This window comes from Eumetopias jubatus, unplaced genomic scaffold, assembly GCF_037043125.1.
Source record: "Eumetopias jubatus isolate StellerSeaLion01/CBP00866 unplaced genomic scaffold, mEumJub1_p1.0 scaffold_8, whole genome shotgun sequence".
In the NCBI taxonomy this organism is placed as follows: Eukaryota; Metazoa; Chordata; class Mammalia; order Carnivora; family Otariidae; genus Eumetopias; species Eumetopias jubatus.
In genome coordinates this window covers 73,680,795-73,702,345 of record NW_028274814.1, presented here as the reverse complement: position 1 = coordinate 73,702,345, position 21,551 = coordinate 73,680,795, and the positions used below count along the sequence as shown (strand labels likewise).

Here is a 21,551-nt window from a genome sequence, read left to right as displayed (position 1 = left end):
GTAGCTTTTAACATGGAGTCCATAAATTCCCTCGCATTGTACACAAGGTTTAGGAGGCTGGGAAAAAGGGTCCTGGGATCTCAGGGTCCTGGGATCGAGCCCCACATCGCGCTCCCTGCTCAGCGGGGAGCCTGCGTCTCCCTTTCCCTCTGTGATCTCTCTCACTCTCACTCTCTCTCAAATAAATAAATAAATAAATAATCTTAAAAAAAAAAAAAGAAAGAAAGTTAACCTTCCAATGTGATTCTCTCCTTGACGAAAACACAAGCAAGTCCCTTATCTCTACCCCCCCAAAAAGCATTATCCTCCTGCCCTTAACAGAAGAGTAAAAGAAGTTGTGGACATTCCTGACTGAGCAGCTGGAGTAAGGTGCACAATTGTGCTGCAAGTGATGCTTGCTTGACAGGGAACCATCTGAATGATGAAGGATTTCATTCACAGAAGTCTGTTAACTGGTTTTCAACAATCCCTCAAGAATAACGATGGGGTTAATATGGGTTGCAAAGACGATGACTTGTCACAGAAAGGTTGCTTTCTCTGCTCACGCTGGGTCTCTCTCATTAATTTATTAAATTAAACTATATAACTTATGATAAACCTTAAGCCTCAGGCTATCATACACATTGTCATGCCTGGAAAGTAATTATTTCCTACACATTTACCACTGGGAGAAAGGAATCGAGATAGACATTTAAAATGTTCATTATTACATACTCTCTAGTAATGGATATTCACACACAAACACACAGGCATGACCACCACATCATTAATTCCCATATTATCCCTAATTCCACCAAATGTTCCCTCTTTTCAAAAAAAAGTCAAACTTAGCAAATAATCATTTGGTAACTTAATATTATGTTTGATTTTCTCCTCTGAATCCTGATGAAATATATTAGCTCTCCATATTTGCTTTTTGTTAATGAAAAATAAAATCAGGAACAGTTTATGTATATTCATAAAGATGCATTCATAGCCTTTGAACTGGGTGCTGTGTATTCCATATATTAATTTGACTCTGTAATTCAAGTATATTTAAGATTATGTATGATATATTATGGCATAAGAAATTAACACTTATTGAAGGCCTACTGGTGCTAGGCATTTATTTGGGCATTTTGCATAAATTTGATAATCATCATCATAGTTGAATGATAATCATTAACATAAATTATTTCATTTCATTATATTGACCAAAGTACTTATTGTTATTATTACAACAATTAATATTTATTGAGAGCTGAAGTCCTTGAGAAACTAAAATATATATTCTATTACTATAAAAGCAACTAAAACTTACTGGGGGCTCTTTATATGGTGAGCACCATGCCAACTGCTAAGCACACGTTGTTTTCTGTGGTTGCCACAACAACCCTAAGGTAGTACTAACATCCCCAATTTACATCAGTGGAAATGAGGTTCAGAAAGTGAAGTTTACCTAGGGTCACATCGCAAAAAAGTGTCAGGATGAAAGTCCATGCTATTTCTATTACATCATTTCACCTTTCATACAAAACAAAGCCGATGGCAACCAAGATTAAGGTTAGTTTGTGTCTCTACCTTAGAAGCATGTATTTCCCTAAGAGTAATAATAATGATGATGAGGCTGATAATAGTAAATCTACTAACAACCTTACAACAACAACTCATATCTTAAAAATGAGAAACAGTCTAACTTCTCCAAGTTATTTTTGCCAGTGAGTGGCTAAGATGGGGCCAAAATCCAGGTATTCTGATTCCTGGATCAGAGCTGGTTCCCCCTGTAACAAGCTGATATGCTATGATGTGGGAAACAAAGGCAGAAGAAAAATTATTAAATTTCCTTACTACCTAGAGCTCATCGACAAGTCCTTGAAATAGGCAGAGTGACATTCCTCTAGGGACTCAACTGCCTGGATGTTAATAATTTGCTAAGGGCAAAAGGCAATCCTCGCCTGACCTCCCCGCTCCCCAGAATCCTGTAAATCTACTTTAACGTATAAAAATTCCTTTGGAAACTTCCTTTATCTCTAAACCCCCCAAGATATGTGCTGGCAATCATCCCCCAAGCAGATGGCCCACCGATATACATCTGCAGGGTCTCATGACTAAGGTTTTATTAGACGGTAATAAATGACCTTTTATCAACAATAGCTAGCTCCCTCAAGGTCCTGGAAACCTTGCTCCCAAAATGCCTTAGAGACTCACGCTATCCCTAACCCCCTCACAAGTTGAAAGCATATAACGGGCCGCTCCTCATGACCCCGGTGCAGCTCTTCCTGCCCACGGGTCCTGTCCCCATGCTTTAATAAAACCACCTTTTTGCACCAAAGACGTCTCAAGAATTCTTTCTTGGCCGTCGGCTTCGAACCCTAACATCGTCTTCCTACATCAAGCTATTTAATGAGGGAGCTGGAATAAGTAACTAAAAACAGTGATCACGGAACACACTCGTCCTAAATGTGTCAGAACAATGTCAATTCTGGACATATAATAATGCAACATTGATTGTGTTTTTCTTTTCTTTTCTTTTTTAAGATTTTATTTATTTGACAGAGAGAGACACAGCGAGAGAGGGAACACAAGCAGGGGAGTGAGCAGGAGAGGGAGAAGCAGGCTTCCCGCGGAGCAGGGAGCTCAAGGGGGGGCTCGATCCCAGGACCCCGGGATCATGATCTGAGCCGAAGGCAGTCACTTAACCAACTGAGCCACCCAGGCGCCCCGATTGTGTTTTTCATTAATGTTTTAAAACTTCATCAATTCAGACTACACTAACAGTAAATTTGTGATAACTTGAGTAGGCTATGCTATTTTACGTTTATACTATCAAAACCAAGTAATGTGAAACCAATAGTATTAAAAGCAGCAAACTAAAACACGATGAAACCAGAGAGGGAGACAAACCATAAGAGACTCTTAATCATAGGAAATAAACTAAGGGTTGCTGGAGGGATGGGGGTAGACTGATGAATCACAGACCTCTACCTCTGAAACTAATAATACATTATATGTCAATTAATTGAATTAAAATAATTTTAAAAAATAAAAAAATAAAAGCAGCAACTAGGCCCTTTAGCTATAGGGCTTCGGGCTGAATAAGTCTCTGTCTCCTTTGCCCTGACCCTCCCCCTCCTATTCTCCTTCCCCTTCTCTCCCTCCCCCTCCCTCACCAAACCTGCCTCCCTCCCTCCAGCACCCCACTGGGTCAGCGCCCTTGACCAGACTCAACCATTCATTTCCAGCTTTTCTTCTCACTAGCCCATTCTCAGCAACCAGCCTGGCCCCTTACTCCCAGCTTTAGTAATTAATTGTGCTATTATTGTGAATTAATCGTACAAGCAAGTCAATGTTTAGCCTAATTAAGAATGAAGCCAACAAATTATTTAAAGCACCACTCCAGCAGAATTTGCATTCAGCCTTGTATTAGCAGCCAATCAAGCTTTTCAGCTATTGACTCAAGTACTTGCAGGCTTCCTGTAATTTCGTTAGTTTCGGGAATACAAAAACTGTATAGTTTAACATTGCTAAAGACTATTTGGACTTTTTTTCTTGCCATTTCCCTCCTCTAAATCGCCTTTAAAATCAAAGAAACACACACAGAAACATTCCTTCCTCAGCATGAAACTACCAGTGTAAACAAGGTAGCAGGTCAACCAACTTTGTACTTAAAGAGCAGTAGCAAGTGAAAATCATGTCTCTTAACAGATAAAAACAAAAACAAAAAAAATCTCCCTGAACCAGGGCTGCTACTTCTAGATCAGTAGTGACTAAAAAGAGGGAAAAAAAAGTTTGAGTAAGGAATCTGAAAGCATTAGTGCAGGTTTTAAAAATAATGAATTTAGGAAAGAAAAAAGTACTGCCTGGAATGAAATTTCGCCCTGAATTTTTCCATTAACGTGTAACTCAGCTTTGGGAAAAATAATGGGTTGGAACCTGTACCTCTGGCAACAGAAACTGAAACTATAAATCAGAGTCTTTTCTGATAGAACACATGGACTTGCGGATGGACCAGAGTAACAGTCATTCATTACAAAATGAGGATAAGAGTATGGGGGGTAAGATCTAGGGCAGCTGTGCACACACCTGAGGAAGCATTAGAGTCTGAACGACTTCTTCCAGCCTTTGGACAAGTCTATGCCAGTCTCTTGCTTGTTGATATTTCCTATTCATCCTTGCTTGCTTTTGCTGTCCCCTCTGTACATAAAAGCCATGCATTTTAGATTGTAGGGAAGTATTTTTTTTAAGATTTTATTTATTTGAGAGAGAGAAGGAGAAAGCACAAGCAAGGGGAGGGAGAGAGAGAGAGAGAGAGAGAGAGAGAGAGAAGCAGACTCCCAGCTAAGCAAGGAGTCCAAGAGGGGGGTTGATCTCAGGACCCCGGGATCACGACCTGAGTGGAAGGCAGACCCTTAACTGACGAAGACATCCAGGTGCCCCATAGAAAGTGTCTATTTTATTTTATTATTTTTTTTTAAAGATTTTACTCATTTGTCAGAGAGAGAGAGCACAAGCAGGGGGAGCGGCAGGCAGAGGGAGAAGCAGACGCCCCGCTGCGCAGGGAGCCTGATGCGGGTCTTGATCTCAGGACCCTGGGATCATGACCTGAGCTGAAAGCAGATACTTAATGGACTGAGCCCCCCAGGCATCCCTGGAAAGTGTCTATTTTAAATATTCCCTCCTGTCACCTCTCCTAAGCCAATCACCCTTATAGCATACTCAGAGTGTGTTCATCACACGCAGACATTTAATGAATGCTCCACATAAGTTCTTACTTACTAAAACAAAACAGAAGAGAGAGACAATCTATTCCATTTTCATTACACCCATCACCTAATTTGTACCATTTTTTTCCAGGTTCTGAATATGAATATTAATACTTATTTTCAAAATTACCTGAATCACTTTGTCTCGTTTCTCAATTTTTGTCTCTGCAACACCTAACACATATCAATGTATTAATTAATATTTGTAACACTTCTCTGGAAAAGGCTGTATATTAGAAAAAATAAAACGTTCTTTATCATGAACCCTAGAAAACATCAGCTTCTTCATATTCTGCCCTAAGTAGGATGTACTCTTTGGAAACTTATTCCAGTTCACAGAGGAAATTTTATGTTTGTCAAGTGTATAATTTCCTCCGTGCTAAATACAATATTTATCCTTGTAATCCAGAATATAGATGTATATGTGTGCCTATACGTGTTTATATATACTATTACTTAAACTTGCTTAAGAAAGGGGCCAAGCACATCATAAGTGCATATTATAGAGATCACCAGGTGGATTTATTAAAAAAATCCGTTAACAATTAGGAAGGCAAATATTTCAACCCAAGTTTCAGAGATTCAAAAGGAGCAAGATTCTCTTCAGAGAAAACCAGCCTTTGGCAGGTCCTGGCAATCCGCACTGAAAACATGCCCTCTGCTGCCATCAAGTGGCTATTTTCAGAATCGTTTTACGAATATAACCGGAAACTGCCTGCTTTGCTTTCCTACCATTTCATTCCTTACACATTATAGATATTATTCTTTGGGGAATTTAGATATTTGAGAAGGCCAGGCAAACTTTTCCTAAACTAGGGCTTTACACTATGAATGCTGTGAAAATTCCATGACTAAGAAGTTCTTCAGAAAGATGATGTCACAAAGGGTAAAAACTCTTCCCAGCCCTAGACTTGCTCAGTTTCGGGTCAGTAAAGACCTCACCATGGACTCTGAAGCACATCTCTGTTTATTTTTGCCAAACAGATTTCTACATAGATTGGCCTTAAGATACCTAGTTGAACAGGGAGGAAAAAAAAAAAACCTGGGGGTGGAGGGAGTCATTTAGAATCATTTTTAACCAAGGCAAGTCCCATTGCTGTGGAAGAAAATGGTTTCATGTTTCTCACTCCAGTGAGAACACCAGGAGCAGCCAACTTGACTCTTATCAAGTCAGTTCTGGCTAAAACTCTTGAGGTTCAGTCAGACAAACCTAGGGTTTTTGTTCTCCATAAGGAGGTATCAAAGGACTCTAGCTGAACCTAAATTTACAAACAATCCTAGAATTGGGGAAAAAAGCAAATCATTCTAAGGAATCCTCTTTGAAATCCTAAAAGAGCCACACACCAGGACACATTGTAATCCTCGATGCCAATCAAATTCATTGTAAATAATCCAGGATTCCCCTCTACCACCAGCAATCCATAGTCATGAAACTCATCAATCATGATATCCACATGCCTATTCTTTCCACAGCCTCTGGCTCCATCATTCCCTGCCTTACAAAGGACGAGGCAATGCTTCGGATAACATGGTGTCTCCTAGAGAACCCCAAAAGCACAGTTGTATTAATTTTCCCTAACACCTGATTTTCCTCCAATTTACACTCCAACCTTAAAGTACTTAGTTCAAAGGCACGTGTCATTAAAGTTGGTAATACGTCTTTTAAAATAGTAATTTAATTTTTTATTAGCAAAACTAAACCACTTGTCCCTTGCTTTGGATTAAAAAAAAAAATTAAAAAGTGACCCCATGAAAATGTCCTTCTGAACAAGGATGAGGCATATTGGTGAAGAGTTCAAGAGTTAGTCAGAATATGGACTACTGTATTTAGTGTGAAAATAAAAAAGAATCACTTTCAATTTTAGTTAAGACAGACACCCACAAATTCTTATTTCCGGCATATACTGCCTACTTCTTTCAATTTTCAAACACAGCTTGAAAGATAAAAATACAAAGAAAGACTAATAGACTTACAGTGATTGAGCATCAGAATCAATCAGCAATCAACTCTGCACCAGCCTGAGAGCAGGAGGTATTACCAGAATTCACTACTTAATCGCTCAACTCCTTGCTTAATGTCTAAAGTAGAGACTGAATTATAATGTAACTTTAGACAAGTGACAGGACATCTCTGGTCCTCAGTTTCCTGATCTGTAAAATGGAGATAATAAAAACACCTATTGCACAGGGTCATTGTGAGGTTTAACTGAGTACTGGTACTGAGTGCTTAAGAACTGTTAGCCCTCTCTAAGATTGGATTTATTATTAGCTATTGAGTGCTCTACAGTGTGCCAGGGATGACCTATTATTGCATTTAGTTTATTACTTTTAAATCTGCTTCTTTCCTCAGAATAATAACTTCCGGTTAGCAAAGACCTCAGTAGCTCCATAAAATAAAAAGAATAAAAAAAGAATTAGAGAGGAAGTCAACTTCCAAGCAGAAGCTATATTTTATATACTATTTTGACGTATTATTTTCAGCAAGTGCTTAAAAAGTTTTTTATGGGTCCCTTCCCCTTCTGGCCCCAATGCTGACTGCACAACACCTCTCTGACAGACTTCTGGTTGTGTTGGGTAATTCCAAGAGGACCGCTACCCATTGCATTAATACAGGCATGTGCTAAGGCTGAGGCCCCTCCTGACTGGCCCAAGTTAGAGTCTGTAACTCCACCATTTAAAAAGAGACCCAGTAAAGGGCATTATTTGAAACCCAAGAAATAATCACAAACAAAGCTTGTCAGTAACTTTTTTTTTTTAAGATTTTTTTATTTATTTGACAGAGAGATAGAGAGTACAAGTAGGCAGAGTGGCAGGCAGAGGGAGAGAGAGAGAGGCAGGCTTCCCGCTGAGCAGGGAGCCCAACTTAGGGCTCGATCCCAGGACCCTGAGATCATGACATGAGCCGAAGGCAGACGCTTAACAACTGAGCCACCCAGGCGCCCCAAACTTGTCAGTAACTTCTTAAAGCCTGAACATTTGATCTAAATATCACATGCCTGAATGTATCCCTTTACTATTCATTTTCTTTAACGGTGGGGGAAAAACAATGAAATTTTAATTGAGCTATCCCTCTTAGCAGTGAACAGTGCTGGCTAAAATCTATACATAACATCAAAACAATTGTACTCCAGAACTGGTTGACAATCTTGCCTAGCCTACATTTAGAAGAAAACGATATCACCTAGCTTTCCAATCTACTGGGGAGAGTAGATGGAAACATTCCTTAGGAACTATGTCAGTATACAACAATACCTAAAGTGGTTTATTCTTGTCAGGAATCTAATTTTTAGTGCTATAAGTTAGGCCATTCTCCTTGTATTCTGTTCTTAAAACTTACTAAGAGCAAATCAAGAATTGAAGAAAGTTACAAAAAAAAACCACAACTCTATAATCTCCTTGTTATCACCTCTTCATGCCACGGTGATTTGATCAGTGATTTGATAAGTAAAGATCACAACCCTGCATTTAATACAAGGTGGCCCACTTTTAAAATGACCCATTTATAACAAAGGTTTCTCTGTCAGAACTATCAAGAGTTTTAAAAAAAAAAAAAAAGCCACCAGTATCAAATACTTTTATTTAACCAGGCATTGCAGAGCAATGGAACTGCAAATCTGGAGACCTTCATCTTATCCCAGCTTTACTAACTGTGAGATAAACAAGTCAGTAAGATTTCCGGATTCTCATACTCTCTGTGGTTTTACTGAAATTATTACCTGCCCTCAAACTACCCCGCAGAGAAGTCCTCAAGTAGAAAGAACACGAGTATCGCAGAATGCTATAAGCTCCTTGGAGAAAAGACTCTAAATGCTTTAAGTAAGAAAAATGCACAGATTATCTTTATTTACAGTAGAACATTTGTGAAGAGTTAGGCTACTACGAACTAAAAAATTCTCTGAATTTTCACAAGTTTCAAACATAACACTCACCACAGTAGAAAGGGGAAAGATAACCTACCCCATGTTCCCATCCATTAGAAGAATCGTGTTGTATATGTGAGAAAATATGAAGAGAAACAGAATTGTGCTGAAGAACATTGTCATCCATGACCCATGATCCTCTCGAAACATTTTTAACCGGAGCAACTGACCTGCAATATAAGATATTATTAGAAATCAGTGTCCATCATGACTCACAATTCACACAGCTTTGCTTTCTTTTACTGAATCTCTCTTATCTATTTTCTGAGGTCTTTGCCATAGAATTGCCTTATGGGTCAAACCACTCTACTAATGTCCTTTCTGATTTTGGTCAATAAATGATCACAGATGAAGTTCAAGACGGGCCCCATATCATCCTGGAGCAAATAATACTAACATGAGACTCTAGGATAGTTCAGAGAACGTTCATGATGCTGCCCTGAAAACAAGAGGAATTAGAGCGCTGACACCTGTTTTCTATTTCACTAATGTGTCTTTGGTTTCCTGTATACTGAAGCTACTTCGGGCAAATGGTAGAGACATTGTGTAAGTTCCACATAATTCCCTTTGCTTCCATAGGCCCACCCCCAGTACTGACAAGACAACAAAACCAAGATAGATCCAATCGTTGAAGGTACATGAAAACTTAAAAGGAAAAATACGGTGTCTGGCATAAGATCCAGACGACATACCCTCACTCTCAGCTAAAACATCCACACTTGCATACAGGCCTGTGCATAAGTGTGTGTGGGTTGAAGGGGTCAGATGGGATGGTAGGAGGGGGTAGCATGTACATGTTACGGAGCTTGGTGTGGCTCCCAGCAAAAGGATATTTCCACCCTTATGCCTAAAATTCCATTTACATAGATAAATGCTAAGATAAGAAAGAATCTTAAAATGCAAATATTTCAGGGAGGGAAAACATGTATAGATGAATACTAAAATAAACATTACTAATATCAGAATTAATGCAGAAACATTTCAGTAGAGAAGAGAAGTGAGAGCATTACTATCCTGAAAATTGAGAGAGCTGACAAACCATGGGAGTAAGAAAAAAATGAACATAGGTCACCCTGGCTTCTCCCAAGATAAACTTTGTCTAGTAGGCTTATTTCCATTCCTGAGAAAGTTATCTAAATAATGATAAGAGAGATGATACACACATATAAACTACAATTAAAATAAAGTAGGCCTTAAATCCTATAATAGAATTTCTCACTAGAGAAAATATTCCCTTTTTATTCATGATATGTCAAAGTTATGAAAAAGATATACATATTTCCATCTGGAAATTGTCTCTCTAAGGATAGACAGTAGCTGTCATGTAGGTTACTGAAGATAGGAAGAAATCTTTTAAGATTTAATTACTAAGTTTTTCTTGTACCTCACTTTTATTAAAATAGCACTTTAGATTTCATTTGGAAACCAGAAACATTATACTAGCCAAAACTTTAAATAGAGCAAAAAAAGGGAGATTTGGTTACATCATCTGGTTTCTTGGCCTGCGCAAGAGAAGCAAAGGGCAAATCTGAAAGTCAAGGGAAGAAGAACATGGAAAACTCTCTACTGAAGTAAACAATACTAGCAGAGCAAATTACAACTTCGCAGAACTTGCTGATTAACTGAATCAATAGTTATGGAAAACCAGAGATCTGCAAGTCTCCACACAATATGTTGTCAGGAATATGATAAGTAGATATTAAGCACAGAATGCTTGAGAGTAAAAAACTCATGCCATAAATATCATAAAGCAAACTGTAAAGAATATTATTCATTTGTTGAGCAAAATATTGAATGTGTTCTGATGACATGTCAGCAATGGTTCTAGGTACTAGAGATACAGCTGAGAGCAAGGCAGAAAAGTGTTTGAAGTCCATCATTATTTGGGTGATTAATGAAAATGTGATCTTATTTTAGGCTCATGGGCTCTCTTTGTTCAAGGTTTCCTTAGCTTCAAGTCCTTTCAGCTTCAAACTAAGATTTATTTAGTTCAGCACTTTAGACTGAAGAACAGCAAAGACCAGCAATTAGAGTTCCTTGAAAATTTAAATGTGAATTTCCTTAACATACGCATATGTCAAAAAAATTACTAATGGATGTACTTTAAAAGTCAAATCATAATGCTGGCGATTGAAGAGTGCTTTGCAAATAAAACACAGTAGATTAACTGTGCACTGGCTGAAATAACACAAAGTTAGTAAAAAGGGAAATGTGACAGTACCATTTATGCTGTCATTTGCCAAGCTCATTGTCTGGCACTAATTTCAGTCATTAGAGTCATTAGAACAAAATGGCAGGTTAACATGGCCTGAAATTCACTTGTGATGCATAATACAAGTGCTGCAATATACGAAGGACAGCACTGGTGTGGCTCCAATGTTCAGTCAAATCACATTATAGAAATTCCCCATAAGTTACTTCAAGGTTAACTCACTGGGTGTCCATCCTATTGCTAGAAACACGTATGCATAGATTGCCATCAGTTGGCTGCTGGCATAAGTGACTTCTCATCAAACTAATCAGACCAGGAACCTCAGTGTCACCTGAGGATGTCACACAAAAATGTGTTGTCTCTGCCCTATAGTATGACCATACATTTGGTCTGCCTGGGACAACAGTGGCTTATAACTGTTGTCCTGACACAATTATTCAGAACGCCCCCTTCGTTTCTTAAGTGTACTGGTTTGGGTAATAAATTATATGCCACCTTCTCTGTAGATCACAGAATTCAGAATTTTATCACACTTTCCTTTAGAGGAGTTTCAGTAAATAACTGAGTGAAGACAGTCCTATAGGTCAACAAGAGTAAAAGGGCATCACTGAGAAGGTGGGTACATTCCTGACAAGGTCATAAGTGACTTTTATTTTAACCATAGATACATTTATGAATATGAGTGTATATTTATATTAATAAAATTTGTCTTGGACTGTATGAACCATCACCTTTCATAAGGTCAAGGTAATTGGAAAATTAATCTTCGAACAAGCGGAAGCATTAAGATGGTACACGAGCCTATAGAGGTGTTGGAAGACACAAGGACTGGCTGTTACAAATGCTGGTTAAAGTCAACTGAAATGCCCTAAAACCTCAAAATCTTTCCTGGAAATACAGTGGGTTTAAGGCCAGTAAGATGTTATAAAATTTTAACAAGATTAATGATCTAAAAGCATATTTAAAAATATATGATGGGGGCGCCTGGGTGGCTCAGTTGGTTAAACCGCTGCCTTCAGCTCAGGTCACGATCCCAGGGTCCTGGGATCGAGCCCCACATCGGGCTCCCTGCTCATTTAGGAAGCCTGCTTCTCCCTCTGCCTGCCGCTCCCCCTGCTTGTGCTCTCTCCCCCCCCTCTCTCTCGCTTTCTCTGTGTGTCAAATAAATAAATAAAATCTTTAAAAAAAAAAGAATTCCTTCTTAATAAATAAATAAATAAATAAATAAATAAATAAATAAAAATATATGATGATCCCCACATATGTAGTGGAAAATAAAAAGAGGAAAATGTAATAGGGAGAAGTCTGGAGAAACTGCTTGGTTTCTTGGGGGATTTTTGCTGCTGTGTTCTCATCGGCAAAACACAAAGAAATATTTCCTTTCTACCTCACGACCAGACTTTTATCCTGTGTTCTGGGTACCTTTTGTTCAAGTGCGGTTCTCACAAGGAAGCCTTGAACAAAGAAATAAACAATCTCAGAGGAAAAGAAGAAGAGTCTGTACTTCCACGCAAGAGACAGGGGTAGCCCTACTCCTGGGAATTTGTTAAAGCAAGGGATTTGATAGAGCGAGGGCTTCTAGGTTCATGGAGGATACGAAGATTTAGGCCTCCAAGGTGGCAGAACATCATTTGGATTTGATTTAATGGATGGTGGTGAAAGCCAATAGCAAGGGTCATGGCACTGAAAGTCAGGTAAGGAGACTGAGTTAGCCCCTAGGGCATAAGGTCAGTAGGGCAGTCACCAACCTCCATTAGGAACACAACAACCTGGGCAGGACCCAGACAACGTTGGAGGAAATCATCGAGAGGACATGATGACCAGGTGACCCTCAAGCCAGACCTAGGCAATCGGAGGCTCCTGACCCCTTCCCCTGTTATTGGAATGCTCGTTCTACCCACCACTCCCACCATGGGAGCTGTTTTTAACAATGCAGTATTGAGAGAGCAATGAGTTGGTGCAACTGTCCAGACGGTACAAGTGACTGAACTCCGTTGAGACCTCTATATGAATTTTAAGATTGTAGTGGGCAAGTGCAGAGATCTACTTGTCTTATGGCCACTGAAGGCAAGCCTCGTATATGTTCTCTTGCTTATTAAAACCACCACCTCCCAAGTGGGAGGTGCCTGACTCTTTTTTCGGTCTTTCCTTGCCCTCCATGGGTGGGGACCAGTGTCAGATTTTACCTGAGAAATTCCCAAGTTTGCAAACAAACATCATCTTAAACAGTACCATAGCGCCAAAGAGGGGGCCGGAGACCATCACCCAAGCAGCATTAGAAGAAGCAGGGAACAGGTAAATATAGACTGAGGGATTTGTTTCCAGGACCCCTGTAGCCTTAGGACTATTTTAAATTTTAGTGATAAAAAAAGATAAGGTGAAAAATAACCAATATTGTACTCTCTGCTCGCCTTGGTAAGCAGGAATCAGAGCAAGATTTATATAATATAGAAGAAAAACTGTGGCATTTACACATAAGATCCTGACCAGGAAATATAAAAGGACAAACGAAGGTGGCACTTTCCTCAAGAGGACTTCAAACTGAATTAATACTGCTATCCATTAAGCCTCCTGCTCCAAACTCTCCTATATTTGATGTGGCCAGCCATATACACAATGTATATTTGCATGTACATAATGGATACATATGTAAGACAAACATGTAATCTACAGCAAATTAAAAATTTTTAATTTGTTGAGGTCAGTAGCTGGTTATAGTCAAAGTTGGAATAGCAGGCATTCCACATTGCAGTAAGAATGTTCTCTGTTGCCAATAACAGAAAAGGAAGGAAGGAAGAAAGGAAGGAAGGAAGGAAGGAAGGAAGGAAGGAAGGAAGGAAGGAAGGAAGGAAGGAAAAATGGAAGGAAGAAGGGGAGGGGAGGGGAGGGGTGGGGTGGGGAGGGAGAGGGGAAGGGAAAGGAAAAGAAAAAACTAAAAACCAGCTTAAATTATAAGGAGTCTTTTATTTATTGGCTTCTCATATTTTCTAACAAACATGTTTATTCCCTAAAAAAAAATAATTAATTTTCTCCTTAACATATATGTTTAGAAAATAGTATAGATTTAGTTTAACTAAAGAAATGAAATGACTTCAAGCAAGGCTTGATCCAGCACTCAAACAAGGCTTGATTCATCTCCATTTCCCAGCTTGATTTCTTCAAGGTGAAGAAATGAAACTTGTTTCATGAAACTTGTTTCCTTATCAAACTTCTTTTCCTCAACACATTTATTTCCTGTGCACCCCAGACCTGCCTTACGCTTGCCTTGCAAAACCCCAACTCTGATTCAACACTACAGTTTGCTTTCTCAGATTTCGGTAAACTGCTATGCAAAAAAGTTACACGAGTAGATTAATAAGCCACTACATAATCATGATTCCCCGGTTTCAGCAGGTACTGCAGTCCTGCACATTAATAGTTTTCCATCGTACCCAGCTCCTCCAACATGTTCATACATACCCTTTGTAGTCCCAAGATGACTGTAGAAATTCTGAGTAATGTGCCTTCATTTTTGTCCAGGGATGAAAACATAATGCTTCTGCCCCACTATTTCTAAAGAAAGTTACGTGACTCACTCTCATTGAGCTTGTTTGGGTCCTGAACCAATCACCAGTAGCAATGATTAGCTAAGCCTATGTCACATGTTACACTCCTAGAGCCAGATTAAGTTGATTACCTAGTACTACATTGATCCACAAATGTAAATCAAGTATGGCAAACATTGTTGAAAACAGCAAAACCATGGGACGGAAGATTCCTGGTCCTTGAATCACTGCTTAGAACAAAGGTACCTGCCATGTTTTGGCTTTATATGAGTGAGAAATTCAATTGAGATGCACCCACTATATATTTTGGAGATTTTTATTATTGAAGCTAACATTACCTTACCAGATAGACGATGACCAATGGATCAAAGGCCCAGAGAAGGAAAAAAAAAGGGTGGGGGGGCTTAAAACGACCCACATGGAATCTTTATTTCTTAGTCTTTATAACCCAAGTACTCAGCAGAATATATGGTAAAATATCTGCATTAAATTATGATGGACAGATTCTAGAAGGAAAATTAAGACCTACTCACAAGAAAGGACACACATTTTCCAAAAGAAAAATTCTGTAAGTAAAATATGGGGGGAATATATCTTGTTGGCAAACTCACACAGCTCACACAGCTCAACCTCAGAACACCTAAGGCCCAAGACTTTGTATAATTTATCGTCTACTTGTGTGTGCCACATCCATCCATAAACTGTGAGGACCATAGCTGTCTTCTTCCCCACTGGTATCACCATGGCACTGGTACATAGCATGTCTTAGATAGTTGTCCAACTGCCAACAATGAAGGGACACAATACAATATAGAGCAACAGTGTACAAATGAACAAAAAAGATATTCCACCGTATAGCTAAAATCCTGCATCTCTGCAGATCTGACGATTACACCCACCCCCTGTGCCGTATGGAACCCATCTGGTTCTTTGACCTTCACCTCCTCCACATTTTCTCTCCATCTATTACCCTCCTCTTGAGCTCTATATAGCATGAAACTTGTTTCCATCTCAAACTTTCCTCAACACACTTATTTCCTGTGCACCCCGTACCTGCCTTATGCTTGCCTTGCAAAACCCCAACTCTGATTCAACACTACAGTTTGCTTTCTCAGATTTCGGTAAACTGCTATGCAAAAAAGTTACACGAGTAGATTAATAAGCCACTACATAATCATGATCCCCAATTTCAGCAGCTACTGCAGTCCTGCACATTAATAGTTTTCCTTGTACTCGTCAATCTCTTTCCCATTCTCCTCAGCATCCATTTCACATTTTACCTCAAAGCTCCTACTAAGCCTCTTTCACTCTCAGACTATGACCTTGGCTCAACCACCAGGAAATATCACTGCCACCAAACATGATTTCCTTCAACTTCCTGCCCAGTCACATGCATCTGCTTACCTATCCCCACTTCCTTCCCTTGTTTCTCAGAGAATGCAGTGCTCATCCCACCAAAGGACCCACATGTGCCTTCTTAAAACCATACCCTCCCCTCTCTTGGGGCCTTGGCCCATCAGCTTTTTCTCTCCTTTGTATTTCGAATCTCTCTCTCTCTTTCTCCTGGTTCTCTTCCCTTTGCCTCTAAAGCCTCTGAAGTCCAACCTAAAAGCAATGCTTTCTTGACCCCATGTCCTTGAACTGTCATCCATTCTTCTTCCTTTGTTGTCCAGATTTCGAGAAAAAGTAATATGCATCATGCCCACTCCCTGAGATCTTACTTGCAATGCAAACATCCTACTGAAATCATTCTGGCAAATGTTAAAGACTCCCACATTGCCAAATCCTGTAGAAATATACTGCCCTTTAATTTACAGGACATCTCTTTTGCATCTGACAAAGCAGTTGTTCATGCTTGTCCTTTTTGACAGTAACTTCCCTAGCTTCTTGAATACCAAATACTACTTGCTTTTTTCTACTTTCCTGATTATTTTCAGTCACCTTTTTGGGCATCTCCTCTACTTGTCCCATAAATGATGATGTTCCCCATGGTCTGTCCTCAGTTTTCACCTTTCTCATATCACTACGTGATCTCATCCACTGTTATGGGTTTAATAACCAATATCTCCAGCATAAACTTTTCCTCCCAAGCTTCAGACTGAAAGAGTCACCTGCTCACTCTCCTCCTGCATTTCCTGTGGGCCTTAACATGCAGGTCAGAGATGATCTCTTCCAGGTAGTTATCTTCACTGTTAAATATTTCATATACTAGAGTCATAGTCAGAAAGAGTTCATAGGATGTACTCTGTCAGGAAGTAATAAGTTCCCTTCAGTGCAGATAAGAAGGAATGGCCACTAGCCAGATATAGTTTAAAGGGTGGGATTACGTGATTTTTAAGATCCCGTACAACTCTAGGGTTGTAGGATTTGTTTAGTCAGTGAGAGATTACTGTAGTCTGCTAACTCAAAATACTTTAAATTAAAAAGAGAAATCCTTACCTACTGAGAGAAAAAGAGGAAATGTTCCTCCTTATGTTTTATCTGTCATTGTATGCCTCTCTCATGTATAAAATGAAGCTAAAGCAACACACTGATAAGATTCCTTAAAGGCCAACTTAATATTTAACACTTTATATGGGAACATTTGACAATAATCTAAATCTTATTTCTTATGTCTAGAATAAGAGAATAAGATTGGATCAGAGCATTTCAATATTAATTGAACTTCACTTCCAATCAGACCAAAATAAGTATACGAAGTATTCACAGGTGATTTGTGTTAATTTCTAGTTTATACGAACACGACATGATATGATTTTTTTTTAAGATTTACTAATTGAAAAATGGCAACAGAATAAAAATAACTAAAATAAAACAGTCCATGGATGGGACATTAATAAAGAAAATTATCTAACAAAACACAGCAGAATATCATTAGGGAGAAAGGATGTTCTAGTTATACCAATGTAGCATTATATAAAGTACAAGATCATAAAATTTTGTACCCTAAGAGCACCATTCTATTAATATTCAGATCAAGTCTTGTTATTTCAGTGTACAAAGAAAATTTAAAAAACATTGAAGAGATGGTTTTTCTTCACATTAGGAGTAGGAGCTTACACACAAAATGTTTGTTAGTCACTGAATTTGACAGAAAACCAAATACTGAGAATTGAAATATAATCCCATAAAATACTATAAATACATATTACAATGTATAATTCAAAAGAGGTTCTAAAAAAAAAAAATAAGACTTTGGTTGGATACCTAGCATAAATGATGGTGTTTTCAGACCTAGAGTGTAATGTCAACTTCAAAAGTGTACATATTACAAACTTTTAGTAAAGTATATATCTACTAAATAAACACATCTTGACATAAATAATTCTCCACAGAAAAAACAGTAATAAACCTTCCATTTTATTGAGAGAGTTGAAATATTTTACTGTAATAATATGGCTTTTTCATTAGACTATTCTTGGGATTAACTGACCTAAATTGCTTATTATTGCTCAATATGAAAAAGTATGACCCCAAAAGGAAATCAAAGTATTCATTTATTATTATCTTCTACTTTTCCTGTTAAGGAAAAAATAGCCACTGAATAAAAAGAATACTAAATTAACATTACATCTTAGCTTGTAGCCTAAGATTTAGCAGCACACTTAATTTAAACATATAAATTATACATATATGATATATATGATATATATATTGAATATTATAATATCTTATAATTTTCATGAAATCAATTTGCTCTATATCTTCCAGACTTGTATGGGTGAAATCAACCTAAATAGCATTTTTAAGATCCAAACCCATCAAAAAAGTTAAAATTTATAAAATATGTTCAGAAATGTTAGAGGTTGTAGTTATTATCACAATTTTGTATTTCAAAATGGGCAACAAGATAGAAAATATAGCTCCCTATTTTTAAAAAATTAATGTAATCATCACTATTAATAAAATTTTATGCCTTCATCATTATATTGATATCAGTTTTGAAAAGCAATAATATACTTTTAAAATAAGTTTTTGGGGTGCCTGGGTGGCTCAGTCAGTTAAGCGACTGCCCTTGGCTCAGGTCATGATCTCAAGGTCTTGGGATTGAGCCCCGCATCAGGCTTCCTGCTCTGCGGGGAGCCTGCTTCTCCCTCTCCCTCTGCTGCTCCCCCTACTGTGCTTTCTCACTCTCTCTCTGTCAAATAAATAAAAATAAAATCTTAAAGTAAGTTTTCATTTGATTTCAGGCATTCTATTAATCCATCTAAAAAGGAAACATTGAATTGGCAAGACTAATCCCCTGTAGGCTGATCCATGGTTTGAAGCAATTGTAATCAATCACAAGGTGATTGTCCACAGGGCTTGAACACTAGCTCCTGATCATATATGGAGTAGAGAAGACAAGCGGGTCTGATCCTCCCACAACCATAGATGCTAGGAAAGAAAAACCAGGCCAGAGGTGAAAGTTTTTGTATTTCTATTATCTGCATTCAGGTATCCAGGTCTCTTGACTCTTCCTTTCTATCTTGAACTTGGTTTTATTCATAGTTTCCCATAAGTCCTCTGACTCTTGCAGACTGGTCTCTTGTACTTGCAAACTTGCCATTTTCTCTTCAGATTCCATTTTTAAACTTACTAAAGAAAGATATTAAAAATTCATAACAGGTTTCCACTTCCATATATAAGATGCCTGGAAATCACTACTTCATCCTAACAACAAGTACCAAGCTGAACAGATTTTAAAATGAACAAGTCTCCTAGGACCTGTAAGAGAAGTGAGGACACAGGGCAAACTACTGCCCCTCAAGGCTGGATAGACAGACAGCAAACAGAAGGAGCTTACCAGAGCAGAAACTCACAAGTGAAACTGCCTTGGGAATCAGTGCTGGGGCAGGAAAACTTGAACTGTAATAAACAAATTGCTAGAGGCTCAGTGTAGAAGCTAAAAACTCCAGGAAAACACAGCCATAGCAGACACCTCATGCTTTTGTAATTTTTACCTCTAGAAGCTCAACCAGGATCCCATAGTAAACACTGGAGAAACCAAACCCAACCGGCTGAGGTATCTGTCAGAGCCTTCTGACCTGGATGAAAGGTCAGCCTACTCTAGTCATCGTCTTCCAATTAAAGTGGCAGAGAGGTGAGTAAGAAGTACTTTTGAAGTTCACAGTCCAGAAGTAGAGTCTCACTAAAAGACTGAGACCTAATTATAGGACTATAGAACATTCCTTCTCCCCCCATACCTCACCACCACATTGCTAAAGCATTCCTTTTACCTGGTATATCATGTTGAGTTGTCAAAAAGTAAAAAGCATATTAAAAGGAAAACAAAAAACACCATTTGAAGAGACAAAGCAAGCATTGGAACCTGACATGGCAATGATATTAGAATTATCAGACCAGGAATTTAAAGCAATGACTAATAGGCTAAGGGCTCTAATGGATAAAGTAGAGAGTATGCAAGAACAGCTAGGAAATGTAAGCAGAGAGATGGATTTCCTAAGAAAGATCCAAAAGAAATGTGGGAGATAAACACTGTAACAGAAATTAAGAATGCCTTTGATGGGCTTATTAATAGGCTAAACATGCTGAAGAAAGAATCTCTGAATTGAAAGATATCTCAATAGAAATCCCCAAAAGTGAAAACCAAAGAGAAAAAAGACCAAAAAAGGTAGAAGAGAATACACAAAGACTCTGTGGGACAACTAGAAAAGGTATAACATATGTGTAACAGGAATACTAGAAGGAGAAGAAAAAGAAAAAGGAACAGGAGAAATATTTGAAAAATAATGACTGAGAGTTTCCCCAAATTAATGTTCGACATCAAATAACAGATCTGGGAAGCCCAAGAAACATCAAGCAGGATAAATGCAAAACAAAACAAAACTACATTTAGGTATATCATGTTCAAGCCACAGAAAATCAAAGATAAAGAATAAAATCCTGGAAAAACACAGGGACCACATGGAAAACTGTGGCCTAGAGTTTGAGGCAGTCTGAGTGGGTCAGAGACAGAAATTGAAATTCAGGGCTCCCAATGCAACCATGACATGAAGAATCAAAATCAGAAAAAGGGAAACCCAAAAAGTGAGCCCAAACATCTAATACAATTTCCCACAGAGCATTTGCTGACACCTAAACTATGTAGGTAAGAGTCAAAACCAAGCACAGAACAGCTGATAAGAAAAAAAAGCTAAGCATAGATTTTAGCAGTCTCATGATGCTCAGGAAACAAAAACGAATTCAGGATACACCAAAGTAGAACTCTGACCAAAATTCGGGGTGTCAATTGTGACACATGAAGGACTATATCCTAGAAGTAAGGAAAAACCAGAAACAGACCAACCCAAAGAAAGCCTGAAGCCCAGTTTCTATCTGCTTATCAGGAGAAACTAAATTTTCCCTAGGGATGATCATCATGAACCTTTAAAATTCTTCACATGTTATCTCTGATATTCAAGTTAAAAAAAAATAGGCACACAAGGAAACAAGACAAGAAAAACTCAGTGAAAATCAAGAGAAAAAAAGAGACAATATAAACAGACTCATTGATGATGTATATATTGGAGTTCTAAAACATAGAAGTCAAAATAACTATAATCAATATGGTCCAGAAAATAGATAAGACTATGAATTTTACCAAAGAACTGGAAACTATTTTTGAAAATCAACTGGAATATCTAGGTCTGAAAATAATAACTGAAATTAATAACCATAGATTTACTAAGTTACATATGTACATACTATGTGATCCCATTTATATGAATTTCTAGAAAATGCAAATTAAATAAAACCATAATTGCCTAAAGGTGTGAAGGGATGGGAGAAAGGGATTACCAAAGCTCATAAAGAAACTTTTATCTTGATTGTGGCAACGGATGGATACATATGTCAAAGTTTATAAAACTATACAGTTAAATATGTGCAGTATGTCAATTACACCCCCATAAAGTTACTTAAAATTAAAATAATAATACTATCTTTTAGGATTTAAAACACACGTGGAATTTAAGTTTATGACAAAAGTAGGTCAAAAGATAGAAAGAGGTAAATAGAGTTAAAAGCTGTAAAGTGTTTTTTTTTAAGATTTTATTTATTCATTCATAAGAGACAGAGAAGGAGAGAGAGAGAGAGGCAGAGGGAGAAGCAGGCTCCCCACTGAGCAGGGAGCCTGATGCAGGACTCGATT

At 38.1% G+C, this 21,551-nt stretch overlaps 1 protein-coding gene across 3 annotated transcripts in view; it reads right to left on the bottom strand.

The window, feature by feature from the left end:
• Positions 1-21,551, bottom strand: part of TMEM117 (transmembrane protein 117) — a 452,362-nt gene that overhangs the window by 360,461 nt on the left and 70,350 nt on the right. For all 3 annotated transcript variants that reach the window (XM_088025581.1, XM_028123175.2, XM_028123176.2), the window contains exon 2: positions 8,700-8,832. In XM_088025581.1, the coding sequence (XP_087881707.1) occupies positions 8,700-8,832 (133 nt within the window). The remainder of the gene's footprint in view (positions 1-8,699; positions 8,833-21,551) is intronic.